This window comes from Staurois parvus, unplaced genomic scaffold, assembly GCF_062004578.1.
Source record: "Staurois parvus isolate SC_StPar_1 unplaced genomic scaffold, SC_StPar_1.0 ptg000257l, whole genome shotgun sequence".
Classification (NCBI taxonomy): domain Eukaryota; kingdom Metazoa; phylum Chordata; class Amphibia; order Anura; family Ranidae; genus Staurois; species Staurois parvus.
This window is the reverse complement of record NW_028318053.1, coordinates 849,381-871,590: the sequence shown is the minus strand read 5'-3', so window position 1 is coordinate 871,590 and position 22,210 is coordinate 849,381. Positions and strand designations below refer to the sequence as shown.

Here is a 22,210-nt window from a genome sequence, read left to right as displayed (position 1 = left end):
GCCACAAATAAAAGTTCCATTAACGACATGAGGAAAACAGCTATAAGATTCTATCACGGTGGTGCCAGACTCCTGTACTGCTTCACAAATTTAACCCTGACACATCCAACCTGTGTTGGAGATGCTTTAAGGAACCAGGCATGCTTTTGCATATTTGGTGAACATGCTCATCTCTCCAAATGTCCTGGTCCCAGGCTCACGAAATAACCTCGCAAGTTTCCACATATTCCCTAGAACACACCTCGGCACAGTTTCTCCTACATCATTCCTTCCTTGCAGTCCAATTGCAAATCATTGGGTATGCAAAAAGTCAGCACTGCCAAACTCTGCAGTCCAGCACACTGGGGCTCGCCTCATGTCCCGTACATATCCAAATGGTTTATGCATGTACATAATATTGCAGAGATGGAAGAATTGATCTGCACAGTGTGAGATACCCTCTCCAAATTCTCAAACATATGGGCCTGCTGGACTCATTTTCAAACCACATAACAGTACAAAAACTTGATGGAAATGACCCCCTGATCGTGGCATCAGATAACTCTGCCACAGGCCCCTCATTATTACAATGCCTTTACACACAAAACAAACAGCGCAAACCAATTAAAGAGACAAAAAACAAACAACAAAGTCCCAAATAAAAAAAGTCTTGTGTTTCAAAAAAAACTTCAATAAAATAATATAAACATTATAGTTCCCAACATGTTCAAAATCATCTAAATGGTGCAAGGTTTCACTCACACTCCCTCAATCAGGTGATTGTCAAGTGGAAAATGACTTCAGGAATCAAACACACATTTTAGAGTTGCGATGAGATCTTCTGAACAAATCTCCCGATTACTTAAGTATTTTCTTAATCAATACCTCCCGAATAGATGACAGAAAAAAAACAAATTGTGTAATACAGCAAAAAATATTTTTTTGTCCCAAATATTATTCATTACACTCACATTTAAAAAATCATTAAAATATCTCACAAATATAGAACTTTGGGCAAAATGCATCGTGATTATACCTGCGTTTATGTCATAAAATTAACTATGATATGCGTATAAATAAACACCGTTCATCAATCAGGTCTCCTGATGACAATATTACTCCCAATAGTCTTGGTATTCTCAGGTGGTGCAGGAAATAAATAAAATGCACACTCACCGGATGAGGGGAAAGGCAGTCAATCAGAGTTCTCTTTAAGGAGATGCGTGGGTCACCCTCTTACGGATTTTAGATGGTCATCAGGGGATAGCTGGGAAGTTAAAATGCTCGGTGCAGAGCAAAATAAGGGGGGGGGGATACCCATAGTGCAGTATTTTAAATCACAAATACTTTAATGGTATAAATTAAAAAAAAGCAAAAGTAAACATACACTGTGGTTCATATAGTGCACAGTAGGTATTGCAGTAAAATTGCTGAATAAAACACTGACCAGTTGGTACCAAATGATGACCGCCGGACCTCCGTGATCCGGCGGTATAACGTCTGGGCGTACAGGGCTTCTCCCTTGACGCGTTTCAAACTACAGTTCTTTTTCAAAAGGGGTATGCTCCATAAGCTGTCAGATGTTATCAGAAAGCTGTTTATAGCTTCAAAAACCGTGCTTTAATTGATAAGCACCATCTTGCCGAAGACCAAACGCTACTGCGCATGCGCGAGCGCAAGGGCACCATTTTGTGTTGGTCTATAGGCTTGTTAACAGAGAACCGGAGCATGGTATGTACTGCAAATAAAAAAAATAAAAAACAAATAATGCAGCGCTAATACCATAAAGAACCTTAGCACATAGATAAATATGTGAAACAGTGCAAAAATAGTGACACAAATAACATAAATGCACAATATGTGAAAAATAATCACAAGTGAAAAAGTGTCAATACGAGGTCCTGTACGGACCAAATAACATAAACAGTGCCCCAAGTGGCCCAATGAGATCAAGTAGTGCTCCAAAACAAACAAGACACAACAGGACTCTCTGTGCTACAAACCTCCCACCGGAACTATAATTTAGTTCCAACCATATAACACAAAACACACATGTATTCCAATCAACGTATAAATTTATAGACAAACATAAATAAATATATATATATATATAGTCCCGTGAAGTGAAAAAACTCCTAATAATATTCAAGGAACCATAAATAAAGTCCACAACAATTCTTGGAAAAACGTGCTGATAGATGTGCAGAGATATCCACAAACGGCTGAATTGCCCACTCACCTCCCTCTTGCGACCTACACAGGGTCAAAAGGCCTTCAGGATCACTAGCACATGGACCCTTAATAATAGATAATCCTCCACAGCTCTCCACACTGGTCTCTCCTCATGTAAGATTCAAGCACAGGCTCACAGGGCAGCAGATCTCCTCTTCAGGTACATAAGGTGTCTAAACCACTTAATACCTCAAAAAGTAAGTGAATACTTGCATAGTGTAACACTATTTATTCACCAAACACAGTATCAGATAACAAATTATGCTCACATTGTACATCATCTTGTTCATCACATGTAAATCAAACCTCAGATCAGATATACTTGCATGGGTGTCCAATGTAAATAAAGATGGCGTCCGACCGGAAGTGCGTCACCGCCAACGCGTATCGTCGCACTTATCACGTAACTTCATCACGTGCATTTTAACTTCCCAGCTATCCCCTGACCATCCGAAATCCGTAAGAGGGTGATCCACACATCTCCTTAAAGAGAACTCTGGTCGACTTCCTTTCCCCGTGAAAAAATGGAGAGCTGACTACCCCCAGGCTGTATCCAGACCTGTTCAGTGCAGGGACACCAGACAAAGCACCTGTATATGATACAACACGCTTATTCTAAGCGCATCTGGTGAGTGCGCATTTTATTTATTTCCTGCATCACCTGAGAATACCAAGATTATTGGGAGTAATATTGTCATCAGGAGACCTGATTGATGAACTGTGTTTATTTATATGCATATCATAGTTAATTTTATGACATAAACGCAGGTATAATCACGATGCGTTTTGCCCAGAGGATTTTATGAACTTTTAATATATTTATCATTTATTTATCATTGCCATCTTCCAAATTTCATATTTGTGAGATATTTTTGTGAATTTTCTTAGATGCATATTTATTTCTCCACGTTTTTAGCACTGCACCTTTATTTGTATATTTTACCTGAAGGAGTTTGGTTTTTTACCTCAGTGCATTCGATGCTACCATACTTAGCACTCACTTTATCTCTTTTACACATTTAAAAAATTTGACTGCAAGCTCAAACGGAGACAAGTCCTTCCAAACAACCCCCAGCAATCCTTCCCTGGTAATCCGCAAACTTTCGCTCATGGATGGATGATGGGTGCAAAAAAAGAAGGGGGAGAGCCTAATAGCATAATACTGTATAAAGCCTTTTAATAAAACATTTTTTTCATATTGCACTCACACTTTAAAAGAATAAATCAAGCCTTTTGACACAATTTACTTCTGGTAAGCTGAAAAATCCATTTTTACACATATATGATCCCAATAGCATGGAAAGAGATGAATTGGCAGCAATTAGGGAATTTAGCCTGATTTGCCCACATCAAATATGGCTGCGGAACACCGAACCAGCGTGTGTTCCACTCACCGGACATGACGTCACACGTCGTGGATTGTAAACTAGAAATTATGAGTTTCGCCCTTCCTCCAAGGCGTCGTCACAGACTCAGAATCCCCGGCTTTCATGCTACATATACTAAACGAGTGCTTCTCCTCACCCTGTGATTCGCTAACTTCTCAATGTGCGGGAATACCTTAATTAGAACCAAAATACACACCTCTCCTGATCGTAACAAAAGGGAAGGAAACTAACTTTGCTGCAAATTCATCTCTCGATTGAAACTGCCACCATGCATGTTGCAATTCACATCCCAAAAATATATGGGTGTATATATATAAAAAATCTACAAAACAAATTACCATTAAAATAAACCTAACAAATGTAATAAATGAAAACAATATATAAAAATAAAAACTATCATAATGAAAAAATGAAAATGAAAAACTGAAAAAAAAAAATTTACATAAAAATAAAAAATGGAAAATAAATTATATTAAATAAAAAATAAATAAAAATAGAAAAAGACAAAAAAATATAAAAAAAAATAATAAAAATGAAAAATACAAATATACTCAAATAATATTGTAACCTAATAATCATTACACACCAAAATTACCAATTGGATAAATAATTCAAGTCAATATCGACGTTAAGCCCCCTAGGGGCCGGACAACCCAACCGCAAGATCCACTTTGTTTTGTTCTGTGAGATTGACTTCCTCCTATCGCCACCACGCCGATGAGGCTCGATTCTGTCAAATAGACCAATGACTTGTAAAAATATTCTCAACTAATCTATGTTGTTTAGAGAACCCGGTTATAAAGGCCATATCAAAATTATTACCCTTACACACTTTCTGTTTTAACAGATCATTCCTATCTAAATTGGCAATCACATCCCTGATCTCCTTTAATTCTTTACTTTTATATCCTTTTTCTTCAGATCTCTCAATCTACATATCTGTCTGCTTCCTATAGTCTTCTTGTTCATCACAATTCTGTTTAATTTGTTTAAACGGACTCTTAGGAATAGCTTTAAGCCATCCATGATAATGACAACTGTCTGTAAGGGAATGTAGCCATTTCTATCAACTTCTTTGAAATGTGTACTTGTATACAATCTATTCCCCCTTTTTAAAAATCGTTAAATCCAAAAAGTTGACAGAATCTGCATTAATGGTCTCAGTAAATGATAAATTAAATCTATTCCTCCCCATTTGCTCAATGACCTTCTTTAATGATTTTTCCATGCCTTCCCATACAATATGACATCTGTATTGTTTTTTGTCTCTTTAATTGGTTTGCGCTGTTTTTTTGTGTGTATTTTGATGTTTTTTTCATCTCTTGAACAGCAGCATTGTTTGATTGTGTGTTATTTTCCTTGGCTCAGGTCATTTCACAAAATTGCAATGCCTTTAACTTTGAGACAATGGTTTTTCTCACCTACCCCAGGGATTAGATAGGATGGACTCATGCCGAGGAGGTCCACCAAATTGACACACACGATCCTCTTTCTACACATGCTACAACTGATACACAGTAACTATTGTAACGAATAGTACCCCTAATTGTATTGGAGGCTGCGAAGACTTGCTCTGCCTCCTTCCACCGCTTCTGCCTCAACTTCACCCCATCTCTTGGCATGGGGTGTTCCCCAAAATCCAAACCAGACCTAAGGGCCTGGTATGGATATGGATATGACCCCATGCCATTTTTTTTAAATTTTGGTGTGGAGTTCTTAAAATTCATACCAGGCCCCTGTGCAGGGATTGTTTTTATAAATGTATTTCTGCATTCTTTTTTTTTCACATTCAGCAAGTCACATCCAAAGTCGCATTAAGGTCACACCCATCCAAAGTCACATCAAAGTGGCATCAAAGTCAATACTTTCCTAAGAGCAAAAAAAAGCAAAATGCGCCAAAAACGTGTGTTCAAAACTGCACTGTGAAATCGTGCAGTCTGCACAGATGTGAACCTAGTAAGGGCTTCTGACAATCTATCCTTTATCCTCTGTGTTGTTTCCCTATTGTAGTATAACCCACGTGCGCATTTTAACAAATAGACTACAAAGGAGACATGTATAATACCCCTCGATGTCTATTTTCCTGCTTGCGTGAGGGTGTATGAAAAATGAACCCTCTATCATGCCCAACAATGTACACAGGACAGGAATGGAAAAGATCCATTGCATTTAGGACCCAGAAGTGAAAGAGACTGCTTTTTAGGAAGAACTATGTCAGCATTGGCAATACTGTTCGTTATGGATTTGCCTTTACTGTAACACTTCAAGGGTGGTTGTTGGATTTCTTCCATGTCAGGGTAATTTTGCTGTAACAGTTTACAGTGTTTTTCAATAAATGGAATGGAAATGTTCAAATGTCTAGTAACATTGATATGTTAGTGATGTCATTATCTCGAGAGAGGATAAGACAGTGGTTGTAAAGTGGTTGTAAAGGCAGAAGATTTTTTACCATCATGCATTCTATGCATGAAGGCAAAAAAACCTTCTGCGTGCCACTCCACCCCCCAGTCCCCCTTATACTTACCTGAGCCCCATCCAGCAATGTGGACAAGAGCCGAGGCTCTCCTGGGTCTTTCTCTCCTCATTGGCTGAGACACAGCAGCAAGAGCCATTGTGTCCGAGACACACATAAAGGCTGCTCCTGGAGTGAGCATGCACGAGTGGCCCTGAGAAGATGAGGATCAGGGCTGCTCTGTGCAAACCCATTGATGGCTGATAAGGGTCACCTGAATGCAGGGCAGACAAAAGGAACCCTGCCTTTACCCCCTGCATCCCGCACCAGATGTTGTCTTTGGCATCGCAAAATGGAAATAACCATAGAAATAGAGAGAAAAGCACCATTAAAAGAGAGTTAAGGTAAACAGTAGTTATTTCAGACAACACAAAATATCTTGCAAAAACTTGCCTGCTGTTAGACCGCAACAGGTGATGAGTTTCAGCTGGGTCACTTCGCAAAGGTTCAGTTGCCAGGTCACTTGGACACCCAGGAGAACCTTCACTCTGGGTGTCGGTAGAGGCTCAAGCACAAGGGGAAGCAGGAATCATCCAATGGGTGCCTCGTGCAATAGTGGAAGATCTGCAGAGTTAAAGGCATCCTGATCATCGGCAGGCTTTCTGGAGCATTCACTGCTTAGCACACAGGGTCACAGCATGTTTTGGTGGAGTCACCTCTTCATGGGGTAGGGCCACTCAGAGACCAAGTTGTAGACAGGGGTAGGTGGGAAAGGTTGCCCCAGCACCTGATGCGAGGTGCACTTCCACTTGGGCTCCAGCTTGCTTCCTCGAGTGTGCTTGGCATTATCTACCTACACCCAGTCCCCTGGTCACAGTTACAGTTCTCCCAGGTTCAAGAACCATCTCCTTGTACTTGTCCAACACCAACTGCTTGGCCTTTTTCATCTGCTCACAAAGTTCCTGTCCCCAAGAGTTAAGTTTTCTGGATGGAAAGTGTTCCGGTGTCCCCAACAAGATGTCCACGGGCATCTGGCCGTTGTAACAGAACCAGACCCAGTCTGCACTTGGGCATGTACGTTAGACTCCTGCTTCCCTGTCCGAACACAGTCCATGGACCCCACCGCTGGCCATACGAGACTAGGCAAGACCAGTCTTGAAATAAACCAGGAAATAGACTGTTTTATTTTATCACAGACATAAGATCTATACATTCAAGGGAACAATTCCCCCCTCCCTGCATAAGGACACAGGGCGGGGAAAACCAAATCTAGCAACCAGAGACACATCAGCAGACACCCCCCACCAAGCCAATACACTAACACCTACATCCCATAATAGTTTGCTCCTAAGCAAGACACACAATAGAACAATGGGATACAATCACATGGCATTAAACAATGAACAAACCCCCCACCCCGCCTATACATATCTACACATTATGACATATCACCCTGCACCCCTAACAGGCACAGGATGACTTACACATAAGAGGGATATGGGGAGCTGAGACAGGGGTTTCCCCACCTCTCCAAAGTGAGCTGTGTTCCATGGGCCCCCCACACAAAGTGACTCCCATCACAGCCGTACTTGCCAAACATTAGAAAAAGGGCATGTAGACGGTAGAATTGCGGATAGTGCTGTTATAGGCCCACAGTATGGCCCCCCACGTTGGTGCCACTGATCCTGATAACTCAGTTCTAGGGTCCGCAGCATTCCCAGTAGGGTGTGGTTGAATTGCTCACATGCACCATTGCCTTGAAGGTGATTGGGAGTGGTGTGAGACTTCCAGATGCCAGTCATGATTACTGACTCGAAATTCAGGCCTTGGTCCAACAGAACCCACTTCTGGCAGCCATACAGTCGGACAATGTGCTCCCAGAAAAGCCTGGCAGTGGTGTCTGCCATCTGGTCCTTGGTGGGCACCACTACTGCAAATTTGGTAAAAATGTCGACAAAGACCAGCGCATATTGATAGTCAGAGAGAGAGCTGAATATTTTCAGGTAGTCTATGCTTACCAATACGAAAGGTTCAGAGGTAATGATTGTCATGGGGGTTGTTTACTTAGGTGAGCCTTGTGTGTGGCGCAACCTTCACACTCCTGACAAGCCTTGAGCACTCAGTATGACAAACAGGAGCAGAAGAAGTATCTCTAAACCAATGATTCAGTCTGATTCAACCCTGAAATGGCCGCCTGTCATGTGGAGCATCTGACAGACCTACAGGATATGTGACTGGGGGACCACGATTTGTAAGATGTCCTGCTGCTTGGAGGCGATATGGGACTGAAAATGGGTACTTTGTCCCACAATACTAAATGGTCCCAATGTCTCAGGAGGGCCCGAGGAACAGGGGACAACTTCTGACACTCTTGAGAAGTGATTTTGTGTTTCCGAGAGAGATAGCGCTGCATCGGCATCAAATCTGGATCTTTTTGCTGAATCAGTGCCCACTCTTCTTGACCGTAAAGCTCGGCCGCTTTGGTCCTTGGGTCTGGCTGTTGTTCCTCGATGGAGCGTAGTGTGGCTGGCAGCAGTAGAACATTTGATCTCTATGTCCTCTCGACTAGAGTTCACATCCTCCCATGGGCATTTCAGGGGTTGGGACAGAGCATCAGCATGCCCATTAATCTTCCCTTGCCAATAGTGAATCTTAAGCTTTAACAGGAATGCCCACCTCTGTTCCACCACCCCCAGCTTTAAGGTTTCCAGGTAGGACAGGGGGTTATTGTCTGTGAAAACATTGATCTCAGCCCCTGTGAGATATTCTGCAAATTTTTTCTTGATAGCCCAAACCAGGGTGAGTAACTCAAGCTTAAAAGAACTGTAGTTGTGGGTGTTCTTTTCAGTAGGCCGTCGGCTGCGGCTGGAATATTTTCACCCTGTTCTTCAGAAATGCAGTTGTGGCCTTAGATGTGTGTTTTGAATCATTGTCATGTTGGAAAAGTGCACGAAGACCAAGGGCACATAAAGATGGTGATGTCTTCTCTTTCAACATAGAGCAGTACATCTGTGAATTCATGATACCATCAATGAAATGCAGCTCCGACACCAGAAGCACTCATGCAGCCTCACAGAAGGACACAGCCACCACTATGTTTCACTGTAGGCACAATGCATTTTTCTTTGTACTCCTCACCTTTACGATGCCATACAGTTTTGAAGCCATCAGTTACAAAAACATTTATCTTGGTCTCATCACTCCAGAGTGCAGAGTCCCAGTAGTCTTCTCCTTTTTCAGCATGGGCCCTGGCAAATTCTAGGTTAGCTTTTTTGTGCATGGGCTTTAGGAGAGGCTTTCTGCATGGACGACACCCATGCATGCCATTCCTCTGCAGTGTACGCCGTGTTGTGTCACCCCAGTTTAGCTTTCTAATTCTTTATCAAACTGCAGTGAACTTGCATGGAGATTTTCTTCAACCCTTTTAATCAGAAGACGCTCCTGTCGAGGTGTTAACTTCCTTGGACAGCCTGGATGTTTCTGTGACATGGTTGCAGTTCTATCTTTTTAAAATTTTTGTATCACTTTTGCTACAGTATTCTGACTGATAAGTAAAGCTTTGCTGATCTTCTTGTAGCCTTCACCTTTCTTGTGTAAAAAAATGATATTCTTTTTCAGGCCTTGTGACATTTTTCTTCCATGTGGTGACATTGCTGATAGCATGAAATAGGAAGGAGTTTTCTTTAAGTAACACCCTTTTACAATCAACTGTCTGCTGGACACCTGTTTAATGAATAATTAGACTCACCTGTAGTTGCATTCTTGTTAGTTGTCTAAAATTTAGCTTTGCTCCTAAGACTTTCAATGGAGTGTATTCATTTTTACAACATGGTCACTATGTAGTGCAAGGGCCTGCCTAATTAGATACATTTGAAAGTGTTGTTTAGGTTTGACCTCATATTATATGGTGTTTGGTAAATCTAAAGAAAAAATCTCAGGAAAATTGTATAATGTATGTCCAGCCTTAGATTTAGCTTTGCTCCTAAGACTTTTATTGGGGTGTATTCATTTTTGCAATAGAGTCTTGAATGATTTTGGTTGAGATACCAGGCATTGAATGGACTGAGAGGCAAGTCTGTCAGCTGGTAAAGAATCTGGTGCTAGACCAGGAGGGTATCTCACTGACATGAGGATTGAATGCTCTATGGACTGCACTAGTGTATTACTAGAATGGAAGGAAGGTATACTTGCTTGTTTCCAGAGGGACAGCATACGTTTAGCAGATGGGGTTGAGGCCCAGATGATCCCATTGTTGCCCACAGGTGAATCGTTGTGGATCACCAACATGCAAGGGCGGAAAGTCCAGTTCTGGTGAATGCTGACCCACTCACAATTGGGTTTCCCCCTGCCTTGTTCTACACAGACATGAGCAAGATAGTCGAGAACTTAATAAAGTATAGCTCTGCTTCTGTTATTAAGGATATTGGAAGTTTCACTTTTTCTCAAGGCGGATTCCAACCCCTGCAGGAGAGGAAGAGTTTGAAACCTTGATGGATCAGGCAACTCAGGCTGTGGAAGAATGGAATGTCCCCGAAGCAGTCAAGAGAAAGAGACTAAGTGAAAGTCTTCAAGGGCCAGCAGCTAAAGTGATTCATAGTCTGAGGATGGGAAAGCAGGATTGTTTAGCAAAGGACTATATTGATGCTCTATATGTTGTGTCTGATTGAGTGGATAAAATTCCATACCTTTTGTATAAGTTCAAGAATAGTGGTGAGTGACTTTCTGAATACATTACTTGAGTGGATAAAATTCTACATTAGATTATCCTAAAGAAAGGGATTGATCACCGGGATACTGGCAAAGTCTGTTTGCAGGGGATTCTACAAGGTGCATGTAGTAATCACCTGATTGTGCTGAAACTATGACCCTGACTTTCCTTGAATTAGTGAGAGAGGTGAGAGAGGAGGAAGTTTTATTAGCATAGAAGAATCAAGAACTGAGAGAACTGCCAATATCTGCTTCCAAGAAAGAAAAAGTATTGACTATGGTCTTACAGGTAGATAGGTATTTCACAGATGAGGATAATAACAGGAAGACAGAAGCAGATGAACACTCAAGCTCTCCAATCAACAAAACCATTAGTAAGCAGCCCCAGCCGACCTGCTGACTCAAGTTCATAATCTAATTCAGCAAAGCTTGCTGAGCATAATGGAGTGAAAATGCAGGCAGCCAAACCATATCAGAGTGTGGCCCATATTTTGGCCTATGAAGAGTGGAAATGCTTCTGATGTGGCGAACCTGGACACTTTCGGGCTCACTGCCCCAGGAAAAAGACTGAGCCAGACCTAATGGATAAAGTGCTATGAACAATACATAAGCTTCCCCTGGCAAAGAAAGGGGGAAACTTCAGGTGTGCCTCAAGGAAGAAGCTAACGGAGGGCCCCCGAGATAAGCCAACGCTCCAAAAGACAGAAGAGTCTAAAAGATCATCGGAATCCTCAACAAAGCTCAATCGAAAGCCACCAGAGCCAGGGGAAAATGCACAGAGAGTCAATGCACCAACTCAATCTCAATCTAAAGTCACTGTCAGATCATTCCAACAACTAGCAGGAAAAACAAAGGGTCAAGCCAACCATGCAATGCCAGTTGACTTACCTGAAAAGCTTGTAGACCCCTCTCCTATAGTATCAGTTTAGATTGAGGGAGTGTACACTGAGGCACTGCTAGACACCAGGGCTCAGGTGACCTTTTGTCACGATATAAGGTCAGGTTCAGAGACCAGTTGCTACAGCAGTTGTAAGGCTTACCTGAAACCAGCAGGATTGGTACACCAGCGGCCTACCCTGGAAATGATGCAGGCTCACCTGAGGTGCGGGGTCTAAGCATCCACCGGTCTTCCCCAGAGCTCCTAATGGTGGAGATAGATTTGGCTGCGTGTGAATGCCAGGTCGCAGATCTCAGGATCACCCCACCAGGGAATGAGTAGGCTGGAAACCAAAAGCGGATCAAACAGTTCAGGGATCAAACAGAAGCGGAGTCAGTCACAAGCCAAGGGTCGGTCACCAATGGTAGTAGATAGGATGAGGCAGAATCGTAGTCAGTAGCAATCCAAAGGTCGGTAACGTAGATGAAGACAGCAGCAGGAACAGTAAGCGGGATATTGGCTGGTAAGGCACAATAATCTGGCAAGGAGTAAGTGCATGGACATGGCTTTTATAAGGAAGTTCATGGGAGGAGCAAGGAGTTCAAGGTTCAAGAGAAATCAAGGCACAAGGCAGGATTATCCAAGAATTGTCAAGGGAGCTGTCCAGCATTCCAGATAGCTTAGTGAGAAGAGACATTGCCTCCCACTGCAGAAGGACCAGGTTCAATCCCAGGCTCTGACAGTACTCCCCTCCTCACAGGATGTCCCCTGGATGTCTTAGGACCAGGCTTGTGAGGAAACCTCTGGTGAAATTCTCTTGTCAATCTAGGAGCATGGACGTTTTCCTCAGGCTCCCAAGAATTTTCCTCTTGCCCATATCCTTCCCATTGGACAAGATACTGCAATTTTCCTCTAAACAGCCTAGAATCAAGAATCTTCTCTACCACATATTCTTCTTTACCCTGTACCTCAACAGGTGGAGGAGGAGGAAGAATTCTTCCAGAGAAAGGATTTTCATGAAATGGTTTGAAAAGTGATACATGAAACACAGGGTGAATCTTCATGCTGTCAGGAAGTTTTAAGCGAAAGGTGACTGGGTTGATCTGAGCAGAAATCTGGAAAGGTCCCACAAACTTTTGGCCCAACTTTGCAGCTGGAACATGAACCTTCAGATTTTTGGTAGATAGCCAAACCTTGTCACCCACATGAAAGATAGGAAGTGATCTGCGATGACTGTCGGCAGCCCTTTTATAATTTTCCTGAGCCTTCCCCAAGGTCTCGATCAACTTCGCCTGAATCTCCGGCAATGTAGTTAATCTGTTGGCAACAGCAGGAATTTGAGTTGTGATAGGGAGATCCGGGATAAAAACTGGATGATACCCCATATTGAGGAAAAAGGGGCTTTGGGAAGTGGAGCTAAGTTTAGCATTGTTATAGGCAAACTCTGCCGTAGGTAGATAGTCCACCCAGTCATCCTGAAGATAACTGACGAAGCACCGAAGGTACTGTTCCAAAGTTTGATTGGTCCTCTCAGTCTGACCATTAGATTGTGGATGAAAAGCAGAGGACAGGTTAATGGTTACCCCTAAAGCTGAACAAAAGCTTTTCCAAAATTTTGAAGTAAATTGTACTCCTCTATCAGATACCACATCATCAGGGATTCCATGTAATTTAAAAACATCTCGAACCATAAACTCTGCAGTTTGTTCAGCAGACGGTACCCCCTTAACCGGTATGAAATGAGCCATTTTAGTAAGGCGGTCGACAACTACCAAGATCGTAGTCATTTCTCTTGAAGGAGGTAATTCGACTATAAAGTCCATAGAAATTGACCCCCAAGGCCTTGATGGAACAGGAAGTGGTTGGAGCAACCCCAAAGGAGAAGCTTGGGGTGTCTTATGACGTGCGCATGTCAAACAAGAGGCCACGTAGCTTTTGAAATCTTTCTTATAACAAGGCCACCAGAAGGAACGTGCCAGAAGATCCTCTGTTTTTGACATCCCAAAGTGTCCCGCCAGTTTGGAGTCATGCACTAATTTGAGGACTTCCACCCGAGCCGACTCAGGTACATAGAGACAATGCTCTACAGTTCAAAACCCGTTCTTGTACTCAAGGTTAATGTCTCTAGGAGAATCACTGAGAAGTGGGTCGTTCTCATACCCCTCTTTGAGAAGACTCAAGAATGTCTTTGCACTTGTGGCCCCTAGAACGTTTTGAGTCAGGATCGAACATTCGGAATTACCCTCCTGGGGAGGCTCAGACAGCATCCTTGATAAGGCATCGGCCTTACCATTCCTCGATCCAGGTCGATATGAAATGATAAAATTGAATCTAGAAAAGAATAGCGGCCAACGTGCTTGTCTAGAAGACACTCTCTTGGCTGAGCGAACAAATTCAAGATTCTTATGGTCAGTGAGAACAATTACAGGGTGATTAGCCCCTTGTAGCAGATGCCTCCATTCCGAAAAGGCTTCTTTAATTGCCAGTAGCTCTTTTTTCCCAATGTTGTCGGCTGGAGACATCAAACGGGAAAAATAGGCACAAGGATGAAGCTGCATCTTTTCATCACTTCGCTGAGACAGGATCGCTCCCACGGCAGAATTGGAAGCATCTACTTCCACTATAAAGGGTAGTTCAGGATCGGGATGTACCAAGATTGGTGCGGAAGTGAAAAGAGTTTTCAGCTTTTCAAACGCAGCTTGTGCCTCAGAGGTCCACACGAAGGGTACCCCTTTCTTTGTAAGTTGTGTGATTGGAGCTATCACTCTAGAGAAGTTTCTTATAAATTTTCTGTAGAAGTTGGCAAACCCGGCAAATTGTTGAATTTCCTTAACATTTCTGGGTGCTGACCAATCTAGCACTGCTTTGACCTTCTCGGGGTCCATGCTCACTCCCTCCGGAGAAATGATATAGCCTAAGAACTGGATCTGGGTTTGTTCAAACTCACATTTCTCCAATTTAATGTAAAGTCTATTTTTCCTTAATCTTTCAAAAACTGTGCAACTATGTTTGCGGTGCTCTTCCCAATTATCAGAAAAGATAAGGATATAATCCAGATAGACAATTACAAATTGTTCCAACAGATCACGAAAGACATCGTTGATAAAATGTTGAAATGTTGCAGGGGCGTTGCAGAGTCCAAACGGCATCACCAAGGATTCAAAATGCCCATACCTGGTTCTGAAGGCAGTCTTCCATTCGTCTCCTTGACGCATGCGGACAAGGTTATATGCCCCTCGTAGATCAAGCTTGGTAAAGATCTTAGCAGAACGAAGTCTTTGCAACATTTCCGAGATTAAGGGTAATGGATAGCGGTTTTTAATAGTGATTTTATTCATGTCTCGGTAGTCAATGCATGGACGCAAGGTGGAGTCTTTTTTAACGAAGAACAGGGCTGCCCCCGCAGGAGAAGTTAAGTGTCTAATAAAGCCTTTTCCCAAATTATCATCGATCCACTCCCTGAGTACTTTTAGTTCAGGTTCTGACAGATTGAACAGGCGGCCAAAAGGTATTTCTGCCCCTGGGAGCAGCTCAATGGGGCATTCATATGGGCGAAGAGGGGGCAATTTATCTGCAGTTTTCTTGTCACAGACATCCCGGAACTCATGGTAATGTGGGGGCAAATTGTCATATGACTGGATAGCCACTATATCACTTAGCACCTCCTTGGTTGGTGACGGACTTGGTTGGCAAGGTTTTTTGCAATATTTTTTACAGTGGGAGGACGTAAAATCTATAGTTCGTGCTCCCCAGTTAATGGCAGGATTGTGAGTGGAGAACCAAGGAATGCCCAGGATGATGGGAAACTTGGGTGATGTAATCAGCTGAAAGCTGATGGTCTCACAATGGTCAGCTTCAAACAACAGAACCAGTGGAACCGTTTTATGGGTAACAGGTCCTGAAGAACTGTCTTCAAATCAATAGGGGTAAATGTATCTCTTGCTTGAATATTATTGCTGTTGGCAAACTCTATATCCATAAAGTTCCCCCCCGCCCCGGAGTCCAGCATAGCTGAGCAGGAGATTTCACGGCCCTCAGATACAAGTTTAATAGGGATAACAAAGTGAGAAAGTAGTGAGTTCACTTTATTCTCTTCAGGAATCAGTGGGGAGACAGACTGGCTTATGGAGTTTATGTGTTCAGGCTCAATCACATCAGTCACAGCAATAGTTCTTTTAACCTTGTTAGGACAATTAATTGCATAATGACCAGAATCCCCACAATAAAGACATAAGTTCTCTGAACATCTTCTCTCTTTCTCCTGGATGGAAATGGATCTCTTGATCGCATCAACCTGCATAGGCTCAGGAGTGTTAGAACCCAGAGAGACTCTTGAATCCTGCTGAACAAATGGACTAGCAGAGAGATGCATGCCCCTATTGCTTCCAAACATTCCCAACCTCTCCTTCCTCCTTTCTGTAAGCCTTTGATCGATTCAGATACACAATTGGATAAATTCCTCAAGATCATTAGGAATATCTACTCTGGCAAGCTCATCCTTTACCTGTTCAGAAAGCCCTTGGCGGAACTGGCTCTTTTGTGCTGCAGGGTTCCAAGTGGTATCTGCCATCCAACTTCTGAATTCGGCTGTATATTCAGTGACCGAGCATCTACCCTGCCGCAGACTATGCAATTTTGCTTCGGCAGTAGCACAACGGTTGGGATCATCAAAAACCTGATTCGTTGCGGTCAAAAAGGTATCAAAATTATTCAGAATGCTATGGTTCTGCTCTATATAAGGGGAGGCCCAAGCTAGAGCTTCCCCAGTCAGAAGCCCAATAATAAACATTACCTTCTTTTTCTCTGAAGGAAACGCAGCAGGGTACATTTGGAAATATACACAACATTGATTAAGGAAACCCCTGTAGTGGCGGCGATCTCCAATAAACTTAGATGGTTGGGGCTGGGGCATATATGAACTAGTATCATCTCGGTTCAGCAGTTGTCTCTGTAGAGACTGAATCTCTCCCTGTTGCCTTTCTACTATACCTTGCAGTTCAGAAAATTTTTCTTGGTAGGTAACACCAAACTCTTGAAGCTCTGAAATTTGCTGCCTGACAGGAGCCATGGCATTTGCTATAGCGGCCTCCATGTTTTGGGCCAGATTATTCTGTCACGATATAAGGTCAGGTTCAGAGACCAGTTGCTACAGCAGTTGTAAGGCTTACCTGAAACCAGCAGGATTGGTACACCAGCGGCCCACCCTGGGAATGACACAGGCTCACCTGAGGTGCGGGGTCTAAGCATCCACCTGTCTTCCCCAGAGCTCCTAATGGTGGAGATGGATTTGGCTGCGTGTGAATGCCAGGTCGCAGATCTCAGGATCACCCCACCAGGGAATGAGTAGGCTGGAAACCAAAAGCGGATAAAACAGTTCAGGGATCAAACAGAAGCGGAGTCAGTCACAAGCCAAGGGTCGGTCACCAATGGTAGATAGGATGAGGCAGAATCGTAGTCAGTAGCAAGCCAAAGGTCAGTAACGTAGATGAAGACAGCAGCAGGAACAGTAAGCGGGATATTGGCTGGTAAGGCACAATAATCTGGCAAGGAGGAAGTGCATGGACATGGCTTTTATAAGGAAGTTCATGGGAGGAGCAAGGAGTTCAAGGTTCAAGAGAAATCAAGGCACAAGGCAGGATTATCCAAGAATTGTCAAGGGAGCTGTCCAGCATTCCAGATAGCTCAGTGAGAAGAGACATTGCCTCCCACTCAGAAGGACCAGGTTTGATCCCAGGCTCTGACACCTTTACTATACAGAGACTTTTATAACAAGTATCTGAAACATATCCCTTTACGCAAGTTGGAAGAGTTGGAGATCTGGGGTTTTGGCTTTGAAAAATTCCTCTATGATAGCTACATTCTGGCTAATTCCTTAATTAGGTTCATGTCTCCCACTGTGCGCTCCATCAGCTGTTGGAATTTGGCAGAAGCCCCTAATAGTCCTAGAGGCATCCGATTGAACTTGAAGAACCCTAATGGACAGATGAACGCCATCTTTTCTCGCTTGTCTGAATGCGTGGGGATCTGATAGTACTCATTTTTCAGATCTAGTATACTGAACCATTTCTCCCCTGACAGACACTGAAAGGCTTCTTTGATTTGAGGAGTTGTGTTCTGATCGGAAATGGTTCTTCTGTTCGCAGTTGTGTGATCGATACACAACTGCAGGGTCCCATTTTTCTTGGTGTACTTGGATGACATTGTCATTTTCGGGAAGACTTTGGAAGAACACAAAGTGAATGTTCTTCAAAGGTTTCATGAAGAAGGACTTAAGTTGTCACTGGAAAAATGTAAATTCTATCAAACTTCTGTCACTGACCATAAGAAGTTGGAGGTGGTTACCATGTGGCCCAGATCAAGAACAGTCACTGAACTGAGGTCTTTTCTAGGGTTCTGTTCCTATTATCACAGATTTGTGGTGAATTTCGCAAGACTTGCCCGCTCACTCAATAAGTTACTACAGAGTGATGAAGGGGAAAGGCAAAGGTGAGAATTGCAAGGCAGTTCAAGTGAGGCAAGGAGTTCAAAATGTTCAAAAATCTATAGGGCTTGTGAGCAGCAACCAGGATGGCTGCTTTCTAAAGTTCCACCTCGGCCGCCGGACACATCGGCCGATTTTCACCCTCCAGGGGGGGTCCCCCTGTTTCCTCCCTGGCCCCCTGTCTCCCTGGTGCCCTGATGGGCAAAAAAACGCCGGCCGCCCGTGCCTCCAGCTCCTGGCGGGTAGGCCGCAAACTCCGGAGCGGCTGAAGCCGCGGCCTCGATTTTGGGCCGGCCGCCGGACACTTCCAGGACCCCGGCCGCGGATTCGCGGCTCCCACCGGGGACCTCAGATAGAGCCCCAGCCGCGATTTTGGGTCCCTCGCTTTCACCATCCATGGGTGGGTCGGACCCTGGCAGTGGGGAGGACCTGGCACCAGAGCCATCCCTGCAGTCTCCCATCCCATCCCTGCGGGATGCTGAGCTCTTACGCCGCTTTAAGTGCATGTTGCAGTCCGAGTTGTCCTCCGCTACCTCCAAGCTGGCCGATCGTCTTTCACGGGAAATTCGGGAGTTGGGCAACCGGACAAACAACCTCGAAGATAAGATGGACGCGGCAGTCATGGTCATGGAAAATCACGAACAGGATCTGTGCGACCTCAAGAAAGAATTGGCGGACACGCTACTACGGCTTGAGGATTTCGAAAATCGTTCCCACCGTGGCAATCTGCGGTTAAGGGGTATCCTGGAAACGGTCGCGGATCTTACTTCTACTGCTACTGCTCTGTTCCAGGAGCTGACACCTGCTATTCCCATAGACCGGCTTGAATTTGACCGCATACATCGTGCATTGGGCCCCAGACGACCGGAGGGGCCCCCAAGGGATATTATCATCAAGTTTACGTATTACCGCACTAAGGAAACTATCCTCTTGGCGGCTAAGAACAACCCTGACCTCAGCTTCCAGGGGCATTGCTACCAGCTCTTTGCGGACCTCTCCCAGACCACTCTTCAGAAGCGCCGCCAGTTGAAGCCCTTCACTTCGGTCCTGGTGAAACACCGTATTAAATACGCCTGGGGCTTCCCGTTTCGCCTCACCTTCACCTACCAGGGCCGCAGTCACTCTGTGGCTACGCCGGAGGAGGCCCATTCTCTCCTGGAATCCTTACACCTTCTTTCGCCTGATTCTGCGGATCGGAGCCCGGCTCATTCATCAGGATCTCCGGCACGGCCGCTTCCTCCGGGCCGCATCTGGGAGCGGTCGTCCGATAGGAAGAGGGCTCTCCCCCAGACCCCTTCGCGATCAAGTCCTTCTTGTTCTTCTCCGGGCTGAGGATGTGTCTTGGACTTCCCGTGTATCATCTCAGCGATGGACTTCTCTGGCGGGACCGTGAGTTTGGCCCTTGGGGCTCCCCCGGTTTGTCATCATTCCGGGTTGGGATTGATCTGATTTACCCCCTTGGGTTCCTTCCCTGGTTGGGGGGGAGGGGGTCATCTCACGGACTCAAGAATTATGACTTTCCGCTGCCGCAACCTATCTTGGGCCTGGGTGAGGGTATTTTGGTTTCCGTTGGTAGCATGGGGTGAGGGCTCCCTCGGGCTTCGGGGTGGGAGGTTGATCTGGCGGGCCCGGCTGGGTGGGAGGGGGTTGGCCCCAAGGTTCTTTGGGTTTTTATGGGAGGTCATCACGGAGGCCTCGCTCCTGGGACCTTGAGTTTTATAGCTTCGGACCCCGTTTGATTATGTTTGTTGCCTTATTGCCCTTTTGCCCCCTGGGGGCTTTAGTTTCTGATGTTTCCATTTGCAGCCATGTGTCCGGTGGTAGAGCCACCCCTAACTGGTATCCTTCCTTTGTAGGATGCGCGTCACCATTGGCGTGACACAATTGCACTATTGTATATACTTTTTGTGTTTTTTTCCTTTTTTCTTTCTTTGTCTTTTTTCTCCTTTGGTTTTTTTTTTGTTCTTGTTTTCTGCAGGGTTCCAGGACGTCACGGTTCGCTCGCCATTGGAAGCGGAAATTGCTAGCTGCTTTATGGTTTTTTCTGCCGAGCGTGTTGCGTTGATATCACCATGGCCTCGCCCCTTTTGAAAATACACTCGCAGAATGTTCAAGGCTTCAATTCACCTCAGAAGCGGGCTAAAGTCTTTCATCACCTTAAATCGCAACAAATTGACGTGGTATGTTTACAAGAGACCAGGTTTTCGCAGTCCTCCGCTCCGCGTTATCTTTCACCTCACTATCCCACCTTTTACACGGCCTCGGCTCCTGAGAAGCGTTGCGGTGTACTGATAGCTTTTAAACGCAATCTTCCCTTTGTCTGTGCTCGGAATATAGCGGACCCCACGGGCAGGTATTTGCTTTTGCAAGGCACTCTCTGGGACCAGAAGGTTACTTTTGTCTCTTACTACGCACCCAATCGTTTTCAGGATAAATTCTTTTCGCATCTTTGCACCATTGTTTCCCGACACTCCAAGGGTCTCATTCTTGTTTTGGGGGATTCAAATGTTACTTTGGATTCCACGTTGGATAGGCGCTGTGCACGGGGGGCGGCCCCTTCCCATGACTTGGTGCTGGAGGAACATATGCGCTCTCTCTTGCGGACAGCGGGGCTAGCGGACGTCTGGAGGGAGCTTCACCCGACTGAATGCGACTTTACATTTTATTCCAGTCCTCATGATAGTTTTTGTAGAATTGATCATATATTTATGCCGGTTCAGCAGCTTCCCTTGGTCAGGCGGATAACTATTCCCTTCTCACCTTGGTCGGATCACGATCCCTTGGTACTTCTCCTTGCCCTCTCTGGGTCAGAACGGCGCCCTTTTCATTGGCGCATCAACGATTCTTTATTGAACACTCAGGCTACCTGCCAACAAATAGAATTTTTCTTACGTACATACTTCACGGAAAACTCGGGATCGGTCTCCTCGACAGTGCCCCTATGGGAAGCGCATAAGGCCATGGTGCGGGGTCATGTTATACAGCTGGCGGCGGTCCGGAAGCGGGAGCGCCGACTTTTGGAGCTTCATTCTCTCCTGGCTTCTGCGGATGCGCGCTGGAAGTCGTCTCCATCCGCAGCCCATAAACGCGCTCGGGGCGCTCTGGCGACCGAATTAGACCTACTTGCCTCTTCGGAGGCGGAACTGGCCCTGCGTTGGACCAAACACAAATTTTATTCTTGTGCTAATAAACCGGGCCCGATGCTGGCTAGGAAGCTCAATTCCGTGGGGAAACCCCATAAACCAATCCGACTGCGACTTCCCACAGGTGGATGTACTTCTAATCCCCGGCAGATTGTTTCCCGATTTTCTGACTTCCTTTCACTTCTTTACACTACACCTGATCCCTTCCCTGTGGCTCAGGCAGAGGCATTTTTTCAAGATCTTCGTCTTCCGGGATTATCCGAGGCAGCACAGGTGGCCCTCAATGCCTGTGTTACCGTACCGGAAGTGCTCCAAGCTATCAAATCTTTGAGGTCCACCGCGGCCCCAGGTCCTGATGGCTACTCCGGTCTCTATTATAAGAAATTCTCGGTCCTGTTGGCGCCCTTCTTGGCTGACTATTTCAATGAGTTACGACAGGGCTCCTTGCCCTCCCCGGACGCGCTTAGAGCACATATAGCCATGATTCCTAAGACGAACGAGGATGTACAGGAACCGCAAGCCTTCCGGCCCATTTCTCTTCTTAATGAAGACCTGAAGATATTGGGCAAGATTCTTAGCTCTCGCATCAATAACTATTTGCGTAGCCTGGTCCACAGGGACCAAGTGGGGTTTGTCCCTGGGAGGCAGGCGGGTGATAACGTTCGTAAGGTGGTCCATCTTATACATCTTCTGCAACAGCGGAAAATCCCGGGATTCTTACTGTCCTTAGACATATATAAAGCTTTTGACTCTCTATCCTGGGAATATCTGCGGTTTGTGCTGTCTCGTTGGGGTTTTGGGGATTCTATCCTTTCTTGGATTCAAGCCTTGTATTCATCTCCTTTGGCCTCCGTTAAATATGCTGGGTATTTCTCGAACCCCTTTTTTATTGGGCGAGGGACGAGACAGGGCTGCCCTTTGTCCCCGGCGCTTTTTGTACTGGCGCTTGAG

The 22,210-nt window shown here is 44.8% G+C and overlaps 1 protein-coding gene across 1 annotated transcript in view; it reads right to left on the bottom strand.

Annotated features, from left to right (window-relative positions):
• LOC149459484 (uncharacterized) overlaps nt 1–18,739 on the bottom strand; it is a 33,736-nt gene extending 14,997 nt beyond the window's left edge. Inside the window, exons 1-3 of the mRNA XM_089681030.1 lie at nt 18,607–18,739; nt 13,554–13,718; nt 12,394–13,004 (exon numbers count right to left, since the gene is read on the bottom strand). Of these exons, the coding sequence (XP_089537156.1) occupies nt 12,394–13,004; nt 13,554–13,718; nt 18,607–18,739 (909 nt within the window). The remainder of the gene's footprint in view (nt 1–12,393; nt 13,005–13,553; nt 13,719–18,606) is intronic.
• Nucleotides 18,740–22,210: the final 3,471 nt, after the last annotated feature.